Source organism: Apostichopus japonicus, chromosome 11 (assembly GCF_037975245.1).
Source record: "Apostichopus japonicus isolate 1M-3 chromosome 11, ASM3797524v1, whole genome shotgun sequence".
Classification (NCBI taxonomy): domain Eukaryota; kingdom Metazoa; phylum Echinodermata; class Holothuroidea; order Aspidochirotida; family Stichopodidae; genus Apostichopus; species Apostichopus japonicus.
The window spans coordinates 18,064,917-18,080,405 of NC_092571.1; the positions used below are offsets into that span (position 1 = coordinate 18,064,917).

General features: G+C 37.2%; 2 protein-coding genes across 2 annotated transcripts in view; both read right to left on the reverse strand.

Moving 5' to 3' along the window:
* Positions 1-4,955, reverse strand: part of LOC139976164 (uncharacterized) — a 10,079-nt gene extending 5,124 nt beyond the window's left edge. The window contains exons 1-3 of the mRNA XM_071984644.1: positions 3,563-4,955; positions 516-759; positions 1-31 (exon numbers count right to left, since the gene is read on the reverse strand). The exon at positions 1-31 is cut by the window's left edge and continues 181 nt beyond it. Coding sequence (XP_071840745.1) covers positions 1-31; positions 516-759; positions 3,563-4,790 — 1,503 coding nt within the window. The 5' untranslated portion in view covers positions 4,791-4,955. The remainder of the gene's footprint in view (positions 32-515; positions 760-3,562) is intronic.
* The window catches only part of LOC139975892 (G-protein coupled receptor moody-like), a 114,336-nt gene that overhangs the window by 24,298 nt on the left and 74,549 nt on the right, over positions 1-15,489 (reverse strand). The gene's annotated exons all lie outside the window — the stretch shown is intronic.

The following is a 15,489-nucleotide window of genomic DNA, read 5'->3' on the forward strand; positions in this document are numbered from 1 at the left end:
ATTATATTGATCAATTGTGCCATCGAATAAGCTACAAATAGAAATGAATTCATCAACCAATCGTTCCATACAGTAATATTTACATTGATCGATCAATAACTTGGATGCCTTAATATCAAGTAGTACAAGTAGTATGTATATATATATATATATATATATATATATATATATATATATATATATAAAACATATAAATGTATGTATCTATGTATGTATATTGTAAAGTAACCACTTTCGAATTTAATGCATACGACATACCCCACCACCTGTAATAACAAATGACAGTGGACATGTTAAACGAAATAGTAATTGAAGATGTACGTCATTTAAAAAAAAAAAAACCAACAAAAATTTTTTTAAACCAATTTTAAACCAAACAGCAAAACTGCAGTGTGGTTTCGATGATGCTACATGAATAATATATATTGTATAGCCTGCAGTGGCGGCAACTAAGATCTCTCCCCATTCGAAGACTATTTTCACCCTACAAGTTGCACGTTTTCACATGTACTCACATGTAGAGTGTATTCAACAAATCGACGATTTCCATGGGTGATCTGGCAGCCGATATATCGGTAAAACCGACAATATCGCTAAAGTAGATGGTTGCCATATCGAAGTGTTCCGCAGGTACGTTCAAACCACGCTGTAGTCTATAAGCTACAGACTTAGGTAGCATCTCGTGTAACAGTGCTTGTGCTCGTTTCCGTTGGAACCTCAACTCGGCGGTGCGCTTGGTCAATTTCCTGGCATAGAGGGCTATCCAAAGGATGAGAGGAGGAAGGACTCAGCAGATCGCAATAATTGAAGCAAATATCGAAAACAAAAGAATAACTTGAAATCATATCATTTTATCACTCCATATTTTACGTAACTAAGCTGTTGATGATCTGTTTGTGGATTAATATCTTTGTCTACCTGTTTGTCTGTTAGCCTTGTATTTTAGTTCTTTGGCAAAGTCCACCTATACCTTTTGCTATTTTTCTAACACGTTGTTAACTAGCTCAATTCTGATCACAAGAGAAAAATACGCGTGCAAAGCACTATATATGCACCACGTGAAACACTATATAGCACTATACAGTATAAGACGAGACCTAAGTTCAAATACCGATGTACGTTGGTACTTTTTTTTTCGCTGTTTACCAGATACCTATATGTATGATATGTTGAATGGTGTTGATTTCAATCTACGTCACAAAGAGGACATTTGTTGTCCCAAAGTATACCACCTTTACACTCATATACATACCATAATATGACGTAAGCTTCATTAGTATGCATAGAGTTTCTATATAAAGTAATACAACTATGTAAATGATATGTTTGGGGATTGCGGCATTTGCCTATGTTATGTATTCGTTCGTCTACAACTTTACAATATACAGTGCTCTTCCTCCCTCCTCCCAGCCAGGATTGTCTTAATAGAGAAACAAACCCTTAATACATTTCTGCTTAGAGAATACCGTTTTGTAGTACGCTCTTTTCGACAGCAGCAATACGAATGTTTGAAAACATTTCTTTCAACTTTAAAAATCGATTTAATTGTCACCCATGGCATTCGCCATTTTGTTTGAATTGCGACAGTTCCCGCTTGTCTTCGTGACGTAAGCAACCCACATATCGCATTTCAACACATACATTTCCTCTGCTCCGTTCACGATAACTATGGCAATATGTGGTCAAGTTTTTTCCCGGAATACTTCCCGGGCTAGGGAATTTTTGATAAAAAAGAGAACTTGGATGCAGTTGGACTTGACTGCTATCAAATCGAGCCTGAATACACAGTGGAAGGAACTGAGAACACGAGACCAAGAGCTTGCTAACCAGATCGCATCTGTGGCCGACATTGGCAGTTACTATTATGGTGCTAGTATACTGCCAACACAAGTAACAGTTCTGCGACGGAGGGGCAAGCCTTGTGCTTTTGTACGTTCTCTGTTCTCTGGAAACCTTTTCCCGTCAGGAATAACATATAATATCGTTTCCCTTCCCTGCTCCTTCCTCCCCTCTCCTGTTTATTGAATCAAATGATTGGCAATCCGGCATTTTGCACCAACATCCGAACAATCTCCGAGAGCAAGTGTTCAATTCATATGCAGATAGGGGATGTGGCTCGCCGACGTCAATTTTGAAGCTCCCTCGTTACATAATGGCCGCCAACACAGTAGGTATGAAAAATAATTAGAAAATTCATGGAAATTCGGGGAAAAGGTAGTTTTTTGACTAGTTATATCACAGAGGGTGTAAGAATATTAGTTCCAGCTATGAGGTCACTACAAAACCCCAGGATTTATATCTCCTTTAAATGTTTCCTATACTTTCAAGCCAATGATTTAATTTCCTGCATGTGTTGATTACACACTAGATCCATGTTATATAAGTCAATGTGATTGGGGTTTGAGTCCCTGTAAAGTATCTTAGAAATATAATAAAAAGTGTCGAACATTGTACTATTGGTTTAAATTAGGAACGGTCATATATACGTGTAGGGCCGTATGTGATAGTTACTCATATATATCTAATACACGATAACGTCATTATGTCTTATCACAGGACCCACGAAGGTTATTCCCCAACACCAAACCCACCTCTACCCTCCCCCCCCCCCAGCCTCCCCTCCTACCGTCCCAAACTTTCTTGATGACGTAATTATATTTCTTATTTGAAATGGGAATTGACTATAGTACCGGTAATAAACTACTATGTGAATTTAACATCGAAAGAGAAAACTTCAATAGCACATGTAAGTAATGAAACAAGGTACCGTATTCAAGTTTGAATGTAATATGTCACACATGAGTGGATATACTAACAATCATTACATGTGAATTAAAATCCCTGGTAAACACCCGAGTCACGTTTCCGAAAAGCACTCTTACTGACAGTTTAAGCAGTATCAATGTAATATGCTTCTATCAGATTAGGAACTGTTCATATATACTGTCAGTATAGGTCAGCTTTGACGCTTGATATGAGAGAATAGCATAGAGAAGCGGTACTATGCATTGGTTATAGGCATCCTGCAGGTGGGACCAAACGTTCCTTCTATAAGTATTAAGTTGTTACATATCACGCTTCAGAGCAATTGAACTGAGAGTATGAACCCAGTGGCGGAGCTAGGGGTATTGGTCAGGAGGGGCGAGCATGGTCTGTAGGGGCGCTTTCGACACTATCTAAGCGGAGCGCCACCACTGGTTGGCGCGTAGCGTACAGATATTTTATGAGTAAAGATACTCCCTAGATCGCCGGAAATGACCCTTTCCGGGCCTGGCTAATTTGCAGGTAAACGAAAAATAAATAGGTGTCATCGCCAAATTACACCAACAAAATGTGACAAATGTCAATAAGTAGATGAGAGCGCAATAAAACAATTCAATAATAGCGAATTAGTAAAAAGAAGTAAAGAGCTGAAAAGGGCGCCAGTCGTCCATTTGAGTCCGTCAGGGGGGGGGGGGCATCCGCCCCCTGACTGTATGGACGCTTCGCCACTGTATGAACCAGTACGAAATTCAAAGACAAAATATAAGTATCTATAAAAGCAAGATATTAATCAACTTACCAATTTGAATGAGGCTTCTGTACGATTCCCGCGCAAACCAAGCCCCGCAACCGAAGCAGATTACAATGATGAGGAGGAGGCCTACTACGCATAGTGCAGTGGTCCACTTAGAAAGAGAACTGATTTGCGCAGTTCTTTGAGTGATCACTTTCACTGTGTCCCGTCTCGTTGCTAGGACCACATCTACAAGGCTAGTTAAGTTATAATACCAATCGACGCCTCTTCGAGACGTCTCGTCATAACCGACCATCTCGCAAATATTTACATTATCGAGAATGATATCGATCTCATCCTCGATCGACTCCTGGTCCACCTGGTAAACATCCAAGTAGAAATCATACCTCTCGGGAATCTCCTCGTAGTAAACATATGCACTGTCTAGAAAATAACCGCCTCTACTCTGAGCACGACGGAACCATAGTAGATTATCAGGTTGAAGCTGACAGGATGCATAGTACAACATCCCAATGGAGAGGGTGGTGCCGTAAAAATTGACCACCCTTAGAAGTTGATCGTTGGCCACCATCAGGGGCCACACACCTCCCGAACTCGCCTCCGTCGTACGTAAGATACCTGTCCTTCTAAGTTCGGTGGTGATCTCCGTATAAAATTGAATGGAAAGGATAGCGTCAAGTTCCGTATCCTCTCGCATGCGGTGCTCTTGTATAAGTTGAAATAAGCCATCCATGGTAGTGATATTGGTACCGTTGACCAGAAATGGATCAAAGCGGATATCTGTTGCTTGTCTGAAAGCTTCGTCGGTCTCTCTGCGAGCTAACCCAAGCTTTGGGGTAGCAAATATCTCTATCTCTGGGATACGTCTGATAGCGAAACCACTGAGTCCGCTCTCTTTCTGTAAAGCTTCAACGAGTGCGGCGACTTGTGAATTTTCTTGGACAGCTTTGAGTGTCCCCTCGGCTAACTGAAAAGATTCTATCGTTCGATACAATGTGACACATGAGAGTATTATAAGCGCTACCAGTGGTACAGCGATTAAAATCAAATTCCGAGCCAAGTCTTTTGAGATTCGATGGGACACAGCATCTGACACGGCGGCTCTCATTTCACGGCGTTCAGATGAAAAGCTCGTTTTGGATGAAGCCAAAGGACTAACCGGATCGGAATAATATCCTGCATAGTCTTCCTTTGACTTATCGCCTCCCGACACAGTATTCGGGGATAACAGAGTTCCATCAACCAATGGTTGTATTTTATTACTTAAAGCCATGTTCTTTTGTTGTTTTGTTTTACATAGAAACACACAGAAACACTCAATTTCCCAAAATATAGAGAAAACCCAGAAAAGTCACAGAATTGAATGCAGAACAAAAATATCGAACAGTCTGTTCACTCTTTTGAAAGAGAAACAATCTTTGACAGTAGTACTTCTTTCAACGAAGACTCCTCTATCAATGAAACTCTGCGTTTATGAGACTCTTTCATTAAATTCCCAGTGCAATTTGATTAATTGCTAAAACTTACGTAATGATGCAAATTATAAACACGTGATAATTATACATTGGATCGTGTGACTTTGTTACAAGGTTGGGAGTAAACGGCCAATTATAACAGCGATAGAGAGTGACGATATTTACAACAAATAAATACTGATAACAAAAGCAATGTCACTCCAAATTATTGGTGAAAACAAAAACTTAGATATGACATTTTGGTCATATCAATGCGTTGTTTGTTTTGTAACACTGCGATGTCTCACTGTCTTGGAATATGGAACGCGAAAAGGGCAAAATTCGTAACCAACGTTCTGATTTGTAGCAACAACCATGTAAAAATTCGTACACAACGTCTTGATTTTGTAGCAACAATGAACCATGTAGGCATAAATATCGTTAACAACGACGGCCTTCAGAAAGTTTTTTTGGATGCGTGGCTTACACTGACAAACTTGAAGCAAGTTATAAGTAGTAAACAGATTTTTGGTAATTAACAATCTCAATTCGAATTAACAGTGTGAAATGGTTCGCTATATCTGCTTCCTTAACCTTAATTCTCTCCGCGCCAGTAGTCGCAAAGGCCATAACCCTGTCTGCTCAATCCGCCCTGTTCTGTGTTGCTGCTATGGTTACCTCCCAGCTCCTCCATCCTACCCTACCTCTCCCCTTCTCTACCGTCCTTCTCCATGTCGTTTTTGGTCTTGCTCTCGCCCTTCGTCAATCTGGTGTGTCCACCCCAATGCTGTCACACAGTCGTTCTCGCTTTCCCTCCATGCAGAGTATATGTGCCATAACCAGATAAGTCGCTATAGTCACAATAAAAACTGTTAATATCTTCTTTCGTATAATTAATAACACTTGCATAACTCACTACGTCAGCATTAGCTCTAGCTTGCTTGGAGGTCATATTTATACATTTGCAAATTAACTAGACTACCAATTTCTTGTGATTGCTTCATTTCTAGCGACTTTTGGAGAGAAAAAAAATCGAAATTGGGAAAAAAAAAACGATTTTGCCTTTATGCGGAGAAAGTACTGTTAAAAAGGGTACTAGTAAGTTTTGCAATATAATTGTGATCGGTGACTAGAAACATTTTCTTACCGTGCATGGTATCAAAATGCTGTGTCGGTAAAATATAAAACATACTATATGTTTGTACGTTTCTTCGAAGTCCACACATCATGACCATCAAAATTAACCAAATACTTAAGCCAGAATATATATAACAGCTTTCCCAGGTTGGGTTCAAGTAACCATATTTGTTTTCTTATAGAGCAATCGATCATACTAATACATTCCATAATCAACTCTAAGCTCCCAGCAAACACAAAACGTTATCATAACATTTTTAAAACAGCCTCTAAAATATGTTTTGATAACGTTAAATGTAGTGTTATAAAAACGTCGGCATAATGTTTTTATGAGATGTTAATGTTTTAACGAAAATATGTTTTGAAATAATAGCCTGAAAACGTTTTCGTGACATATTTATTACACCACAAATAACGTTATCACAACAAAAGACGAAACGTTTTAATAAAGTTTTAAAAACGTTTTCGTGTTTGCTGGGCTATTCAACTTCTCTCTTTCTTGCTAATGATGGCCCTGTATAATCAATACAACGAATAGTATTGTTTTCGATTTTATTTCGAAAAAAAATTAGGATTTCGCAAAAATAATAGCAATAATGTAAAATGTTTGAAAATATTTTGTAATATTCGGCTTCTTCTTTTATTGTCTGTTATGGGGGATGGAATATGATCTGTATTGTCAAGCGAACAAATGGTATTGATTAATAGTTCAGTTTCAAATAAAATAAATTTTAAAAAAGTACAAATTAGAAAAGTGAATCTCTCTACAAGAATAAGAATACTTTGAAAAATGTCATTACATAATCAACTTTGATTAAAAACACTTTTCCAAAATTCCTGTTCAAATGATAAATCTCAAAAGTTCTCTTTTTAAATGGAAAACTACACATATAATAACATAAGTATGTAAGTAAAACTTTATTGCTCCAAATAAGGAAATTAGTGTCTCGCACTAATAAGCCAATATAGTGAATGGTATGACTTATGAGACTATACACGATTCACATTAATACGTAAATGACTTAAGCGTCACTTTAGTGTAAGATATAGTCCATTGTATAGTCCATATTATAGTTCATAGATATAGTCCATAGTACGGTGCACCCGTTTGTGCTAATGATGCCATTGTGACGAAATCCGAAATTTCTTCGTCTTCCAAATTTGTTGTGTTCCGTGTATGCATATTTATCATTATGATTCAGTTTCAATTTGTTGTCTGCTTCCCAAAGAAAATTTAGTAGCCACGAAAATGTCTTTGGAAATCCTTTTCCCTGAAAGGAAAAACCAAAAACAGAAACAAAAATTTACGGGAATTAATCTATTCTAGTTTAACCGCATCCGTAAGTTTCAATTTAACTTTCATTAAGTATTAACCGATCTCAAAAGATTTAATAAATATATTTGATTGGTTCAAAATATCTCACATGAAAATATGTGTGACGTCACCATACACGCATTGTCGACCTTACAGTCATATCTTTTCACTAACTCGCCGTTATCTGTGGTGACGTCAGAGGCAGATCCAACTAAAGAAATTCTGATCAAGGGTATGTAGGCTATAAAAGACTATTCTATTCAAATCTGTTCAAAAAATTTCAGAAGACATAACTTGATCGTTATGATACGAGATGAAAAAAGTGTGCCGGGATATTCAGAATGGTACGGGAATGTTAGTTTGTTTTCCGCTCACAATAAATTAGTGTAAAAACCATACACCCAAAATAAAGCTAAATCATCTTGTTTTTGTTGTTTTTTTGTTGTTGTTTTTGTCCTCTTTTCCTTGGCGTAGGAACTTGGGTATTTGTTCAGTCTGTTGCATGATGCTTTCATTCAAACTGTTGTAAAAGGCTTTACTCTTTGTGTTTCTGTTTTTCAGTGGTCGGACTAAGCGCATCAAGGCTAGATCAGGCAGGGTAAGTATACCTTGATCCAGATAATCACGAATGTCTTTACCAGCTTGTTCGTTCATCAGCTATTCATCAAAGTATGTAGGAATTTAACTGCTATATTGTTATTTAAATTTATCTGATCTATCGATGCATTGTATAGAACTGCATGTGCAGGCCTGTCTGTGAACAGTGTACGCGGGCTTTCAGTATATAGCCTTTATAAGCAGACGTTAACTTATAACCACTATACCTTCAATGGGACTGGGGTTGCGTGTGGGACAAGTTGTTTGTTACCCAGGCTCTATTTTGGGTGACCTTTCCTAAATAGTAACTTCATTTGCACACTTCGGAATGGATTATATTCTCCAAAGTACCAACAATATTTATGGACAAATGTTCCATATCGCGGTTTCCAGTAGAACAATATGATATATCTTATCATTGACAGATAATATTACTGGAAAAACTCGCGTTTATTCACATGAACAAGCTACTGGAGAGCGGAGCTGGAGAATTTTGTCTGGTATAAGTCAATACGAACAATTCCAACTCGTAATATGGAGCGCATTATACCAAAAATGCGTCATACCGGAAATTTCGGCAATATTATGGTTTCATATACACCGAATATGTTGAAAAATATATTCACAGTGAAATTTGTCATTATAACAACAATTTGTCTCGAACTGAAAAACGAATCTATATACATTTTCGATACCCACATTATCGGAATTCGGAACTAAACACAGGATTCTCTTGCGTTCTCGGAGGATAATTGGATTCGTAAATGAAATAAACACAGGATTTCGGTACTAAAACCAGGATTTTTTTTAAACTAAATTCAGGATTTTCGGAACTAAATTCAGGAATTTTGGAACTCAATACAGGATTTCGAAACTAAATTCAGGATTATTGGAACTAAATACAGGATTTTCTTGCGTTCTCGTAGTGATTGAATTCATAACGAAACCTGCGTACATCAATGTGCTGCTAATTGCAACCCTATAGTGAGGCTCTCTGCCCATTTTGTAAGTATATGTTTTTTCATATATTCAATGATAAATATAGTTTGTAAGTGATGTAAGCCATAGATACTCATAACTGGTTAACTTTAAAATGTTTCTAAGCCCCGCATATTAATATGTAAAAGTATAATGTAAGTTATGTAATACACAAAAATATCTTCATAAATAGATTAGCTATGTCAGTTGTCACAGCCACAGATATTCAAAGATAAGCTAACCGTGTTTCGTATGTATGTTAAGCCACAGATAATCATAGACTCGTCTATTATTGAAGGAATGTAAGCCACAGATATTCATAGATAAATGTTTTTCGTATGTATTTGCAGGATTTTATTTGTCAATCGTGGTGATCGACTGGTCTTTTACTTTGCCGGTCCGTGGTAAGTTTATAGGGACAGTAAGGGGACCGAGGGGAAGGAAGGGAACAGATGAGGAAGAAAAACCGTGAGTACACTTTGTCTATACTAAATGTTCCAGATCGTCTTACTAACACTGGAAAAAGTCGCACTCATTTTTTTTTTATTGCATTTCATTGAGACCCCATCTGAGACCCATTTAAATAATTAAACAAAGCTAAATAAATTACAAATCCTAACGTAATTGTAATTAATTATTTTTCATTCCAAACTAACTACGCATAGTCAAGATAAGTCATTTATTCTATCGATAAAAAAGTGTGCTTAAAAGTTAAAACTCGGACTTATTTAAACAATTTTAAAATTTCTAATTAAAAAATGGGAAATTAAACAAATATAATCGATACAAAACGTACTTAATTACTTAATTCTGTTCTCATTACAAATCCCCATAGCTTATCTTGCGGATAAGGGGATCAACTTACACCAGCGATTATAAGAAATCTGACATTTCAATCTGGAATAAGCGAACAATATTTAGAGCATGCCTCTACGTTCTCTCCACGTTCTACAAATTTGAAGACCACAAGTATCCATTATGTTCTTTGCATCATAGCTCACTTGTATCTTCATCGCTGATGGCGTAAAGAACAAAATTAGGATTTTGCTGTACACCATTTTTCAATTTTTTTTTTACAATAAGCGTACGTTTGTAAAGAATTTGTTCTGGGGAACTTGTTATGTAGCGGAATGTGCTACTATGACATTACACTTACATTTAAAGTTCAGTAATAATTATTTTTTTCAGTATTTATTTCATTAAAAGAACTAGTTTTCAGCGAAACAGTACAAATTTTTGCTTTCATGAAAGTATGTCGCTTGAGTACAAGCGTTTCGCCTAATTATCCACACCGTGCCTCGCTAGGAAATACGTCAAAAACATGTCCTAGACATCAGCTCGTTTGGTTTTACTTTTGCCAACCACATACATTATCTCGTTATTCCACCACACCGTATCTTCACTTTCCGAAAAAGTATGGCTAAGATATAACTTATGCACTTGTGCATCAAATGCAAAATAGTTGCGAACGGAGGACCACGAAAGGGATAAAACAGCCAGTGTATTTATATGTACAAACGCACTATACCGAACGGCAGTTCCATACCTGCCGATATCGATTCCATTCTCGATGCGGTATTGACGGTTTCGCCAAAGAGAGGCCATACCGAGTCATTCTGGAACCGGTTACATCAGCTACAACCGATTCTATATATAAAACCGTGTCAAGTTCAATTTGCTATGTGCACTTTTCGGTGATGTCAGTATAGAGTAAGTTATCTAATTATCGCAACATTGTTTTACGCTTGTCACTCCAAGTTGTTTGTATTTATGTAAAAAATGTAGTCTTGTTCATGTTCTACTGCTGTAGTATATTTATTCATGGTACAGCTGTTACGTTAGTGTTGTACAGGCCACAGATATTCATAGATACAGTTGTTTTTGTTAGTGTTGTAGTCCACAAATATTCATAGATGCAGCTGTTATGTTAGTGTTATAGGCCACATTCGTAGATACAGCATTTATGTTAGTGTTGCATGCCACATTCATAGATACAGTTGTTATGTTAGTATTGTAGGCCACATATATTCATAGATACAGCTGTTATGTTAGTGTTGCATGCAACAGATATTCATAGATACATATTATATGTTAGTATTGTAGGCCACATAATTCATAGATACAACTGTTATGTTATTGTTGTAGTCCACAAATATTCATAGTGATGCAGCTGTTATGTTAGTGTTGCATGCAACAGATATTCATAGATACATATATTATATGTTAGTATTGTAGGCCACATATATTCATAGATACAGCTGTTATGTTAGTGTTATAGGCCACATATATTCATAGATACATATATTATATGTTAGTATTGTAGGCCACATATATTCATAGATACAACTGTTATGTTATTGTTGTAGTCCACAAATATTCATAGTGATGCAGCTGTTATGTTAGTGTTGCATGCAACAGATATTCATAGATACATATAATATTTTAGTGTTGTAGGGCACATATATTCATAGATACAGCTGTTATGTTAGAGTTATAGGCCACATATATTCATAGATACATATATTATATGTTAGTATTGTAGGCCACATATATTCATAGATGCAGATGTTATGTTAGTGTTGTAGGCCACATATATTCATAGATACAGCTGTTATGTTATTGTTGTAGGCCACATATATTTATAAGTGTGTTTAACTATTCTTAAGTATTCTAAGCCACAGGTATTCATCCATACATATTCTTAGATAGATATAGTCATAGATAAATCGATTTATGGAAGTGATGTTTGCCACAGATATTCGTAAATAAATCGATAATGTAAGTATTCTAAGCCACAGATACTCATATATTAATTATTTAGTCATGTGGTTGTCATCCAGGATCGACAGGATTACATCAAGGAAGCCATGCGTCATCTCTCCAACAGCGACATTTACACTCTTCTTGATTCTGATCCCACAGATATTTTCTCCCAGCAGATAAAACAGACCATCACTGATATGTACCAGGGGAACCAGATCTCTAAGAAGGCTAATTCTTTCCTTTCTCCCACAGACTGTAAGGCAGCCAGGTTTTATCTTCTGCCCAAAATTCACAAGCCTGGTAACCCTGGTAGGCCTATCATCTCAGGCAATGGGTCACCCACCGAGAAGATATCCTTGTTTGTGGACCACTTCTTCAAACCTCTTGTTCCTCAGATTAACTCTTACATCCATGAAACTCCAGATTTCCTCGACAGGAAACTTGAAGATATCAAGAACCAAATCCCCAGTACAGCCATCATCGTTATTTCGACGTCACTTCTCTTTACACTAACAATCCTCATGCTGAAGGTATCGCAGCCACGTGTGCAGCCCTGTCCAAGGTCCACACGTGTCCACCCATCTCTTACATCAAAGTTTTCATGCCATAGGTTCTCACCAAAAACAATTTCACGCTCATGGACAAGCATTACCTTCAAAGACACCGGACAGCCATGGGTACCAGGATGGCTCCTTCCTTTGCTTGCCTGTTTATTTCCAGCATTGAAGAACGCATGCTCCGTGAAGCTCCCTGCCGTCCTCTTATCTGGTGGCGCTACATTGATGACATCTTCTTCGTTTGGACCAGTGATGAGGACAGCCTGCTCACCTTCATCAATCACATCAATTATTTCCACAGCACTATCAAATTCACCTCAGATTACTCTCACCAACAGGTTAACTTCCCGGATGTGACTGTTCGCAAGGAACACGGTTGTCTCTCTACTGACTTATACACGACCAAGCCCACAGACACACACCAGTGTCTCCATTCTTCTAGCTGCCATCCCCGCCACTGCAAGTCTGGAATTGCCTACAGCCAAGCACCTTGTCTACGTCGAATTTACTCTAACAATTCCTCTTTCATTCGCCATACAGATGCTTTGGAGAAACACCTTACTGCCAGGAGCCATAGTGCCAGAAGGGTGCGTGAAGCCATTCAGAGAGTCTGCTCCCTATCCAGATCTTCTACATTGGCAGTGAAGGACAAAAAGGGACGAGATTGCGACAACAAGCTCCCCCTGGTTGTTACTTTCCACCCAAATATTCCTCCTCTTCAGCAAATCACCTCTAACAACCACAAATTCTCCTCACTTCAGATAGACTCCAACGAGCCGTCCCTGAATAACCCATCATCGCCTACAGACGACCACGCAACCTACAAGACCTTCTTGTGCGTGCGGCTGTTCCACCTCTAACTTCTAAGCCTACACCAATTTAGCATGGTACTTTCAAATGTGATCGTACTTCGAGATGCATCGTCTGTAGCCACCACATTGTTGAATCCAATTCCATCACCAGCCACAGCAGGCAACCAGGGAAGGGGCACTACCACTAATGACATGTATCTTATCCCTTGTAGAGTTTGCGTCATCCAGTATGTTGGCGAAACCAAAAACCACCCTCAAGAAGCGTTTCCATGGTCACAGATTCACAGTCAACACCATGAAGACTGAGACCCCAGTTGGAAAACACATAAACCTTCCCAACCCATCCCATTAATGATATGTCCCTACAGGGGATTGAATCCTTAGGTAGCCGCCCTGACCTCGTACGAATCAGCAGAGAGAGACCGTAGATGCAACGCCTTTGCACCATTCAACCTCATGGGCTTAACATTCAGGAAGGACATGGCTAACTGTTCCTCTGTTACCCTCCCCCTCCATCTTGTCCCTCCCCCTCTTTCTCCTCTTCTCTTAGCTCTCTTCCACCCATTTTTCTCCACACCTTTCTGTCTTTGTCCTTCTCCAGTTTATTCCCTACCCCGTTCCTTTAATCCTCCCTTTGTCCCTCCACTGTTTATCTCCCATCTCTCCTCTTCCCCGTTTGGTTTCTTTCATTCTTCTCTCCATCCCTTGTCTACTTATCCCCTTACATCTACATCTGTGTGTTCACCAAGCTCATTAACCTGTCTGTATTCTGTGTCTGTTCTTGTCCCTTCTGTTACTGTTCGTTATCTGTCATTTAGCCTCTGAAGAAGATCCTGCTAGGATCGAAATGTCAGGCCAACTTACTTTTACACACACATAATATTTTTTTAACATATATTTATAGACTAATCTGATATTTAGGCCGTACATATTCATAAATAAATATGATTTGTATGTATTTAAAGTCACATCTATTCATAGATAAATCCATAATGTAAAGTGGTGTAAGCTACAGATATGCATAAGTACATTTAACTATGCGTACGTATTCTAAGTCACAGATATTCATAGATTAATCTGCTATGTAGCCTATACATATTCATAGATCAATCCATGATGTTAAGTGATGCAAGCCACAGATATTCATAAGTGCGTTTAACTATTCGTAAGTATTCTAAGCCACAGATATTTATAGATTAATCTGCTATGTAGGCCATATATAAATATGATGTATTCTAAGCCAAAAAAGTCAAAGACAAATATTATAAATACTAAGCCAGAAATAGTCATAGATAAATTCATTACGTAAGTGTTGTATGCCACAGATATTCGTAAATAAATCCATAATGTAAGTAATGTAATGTAAGCCACTGAATCTCATAGATTAATTTGTTTACAGACACCCATAGATTAATCTGTTATTTAGGTCATACATATTCATAGACAAATATGATTCGTATGTATTCTAAGTCATTTATTTAATGGTAAATCCATAATGTTAAGTGGTGTAGACACAGATATTCATAAATAGGTGAATAATGTTAATTTTGTAAGCAACAGATATTTATGAGTGCCTTTTTACTATTCGTAAGTATTATAAGCCACAAATATTCATAGAATAATCTGCTATGTAGACTATGAGTCACATATATTCATAGATAAATCCATAATGTGAAGAAGTGTAAGCCACTTATATTCATATATAGGGGAAGTCGGTTAAGTATTCGTAAGTTGTCTTAGCTAAAGATATTTATAGATTAATCTGCTATGTAGGCCATACATATTCATAGACAAATGTTATGTATTATAAGTCACATACATTCTTTAGATAAATCAATAATGTTAAGTGGTGTGAGCCACAGATATTCTTAAATAAATAAATAATGTAAGTATTCTAAGCCACTTATACTCATAGATTAATTTGTTAACAGATATTAATAGATTAATCTGTTATTTACGCCATACATATTCATAGATAAGTATGATTCGTATGTATTCTAAGTCATATATTCATGGATAAATCCATAATATTAAGTCGTGTTAGCCACAGATATTTATAAATAGGTGAATTATGATAATTTTGCAAGCCACGTATATTCATAAGTCGGTTTAACTATTCGTAAGTAGTCTTGGCCACAGATATTCATAGAGTAATCTGCTATGCAGGCCATACATATTCATAGATAAATATTATGTATTCTAAGTCACATATATTCTTAGATAAAATCCATAATTATAAGTGGTGTAGGCCACAGATATTCATAAGTGCGTTTAACTATTCGTAAGTATTCTAAGCCACAGATATTTATAGATTAATCTGCTATGTAGGTCATACATATTTATAGATAAATATTATGTA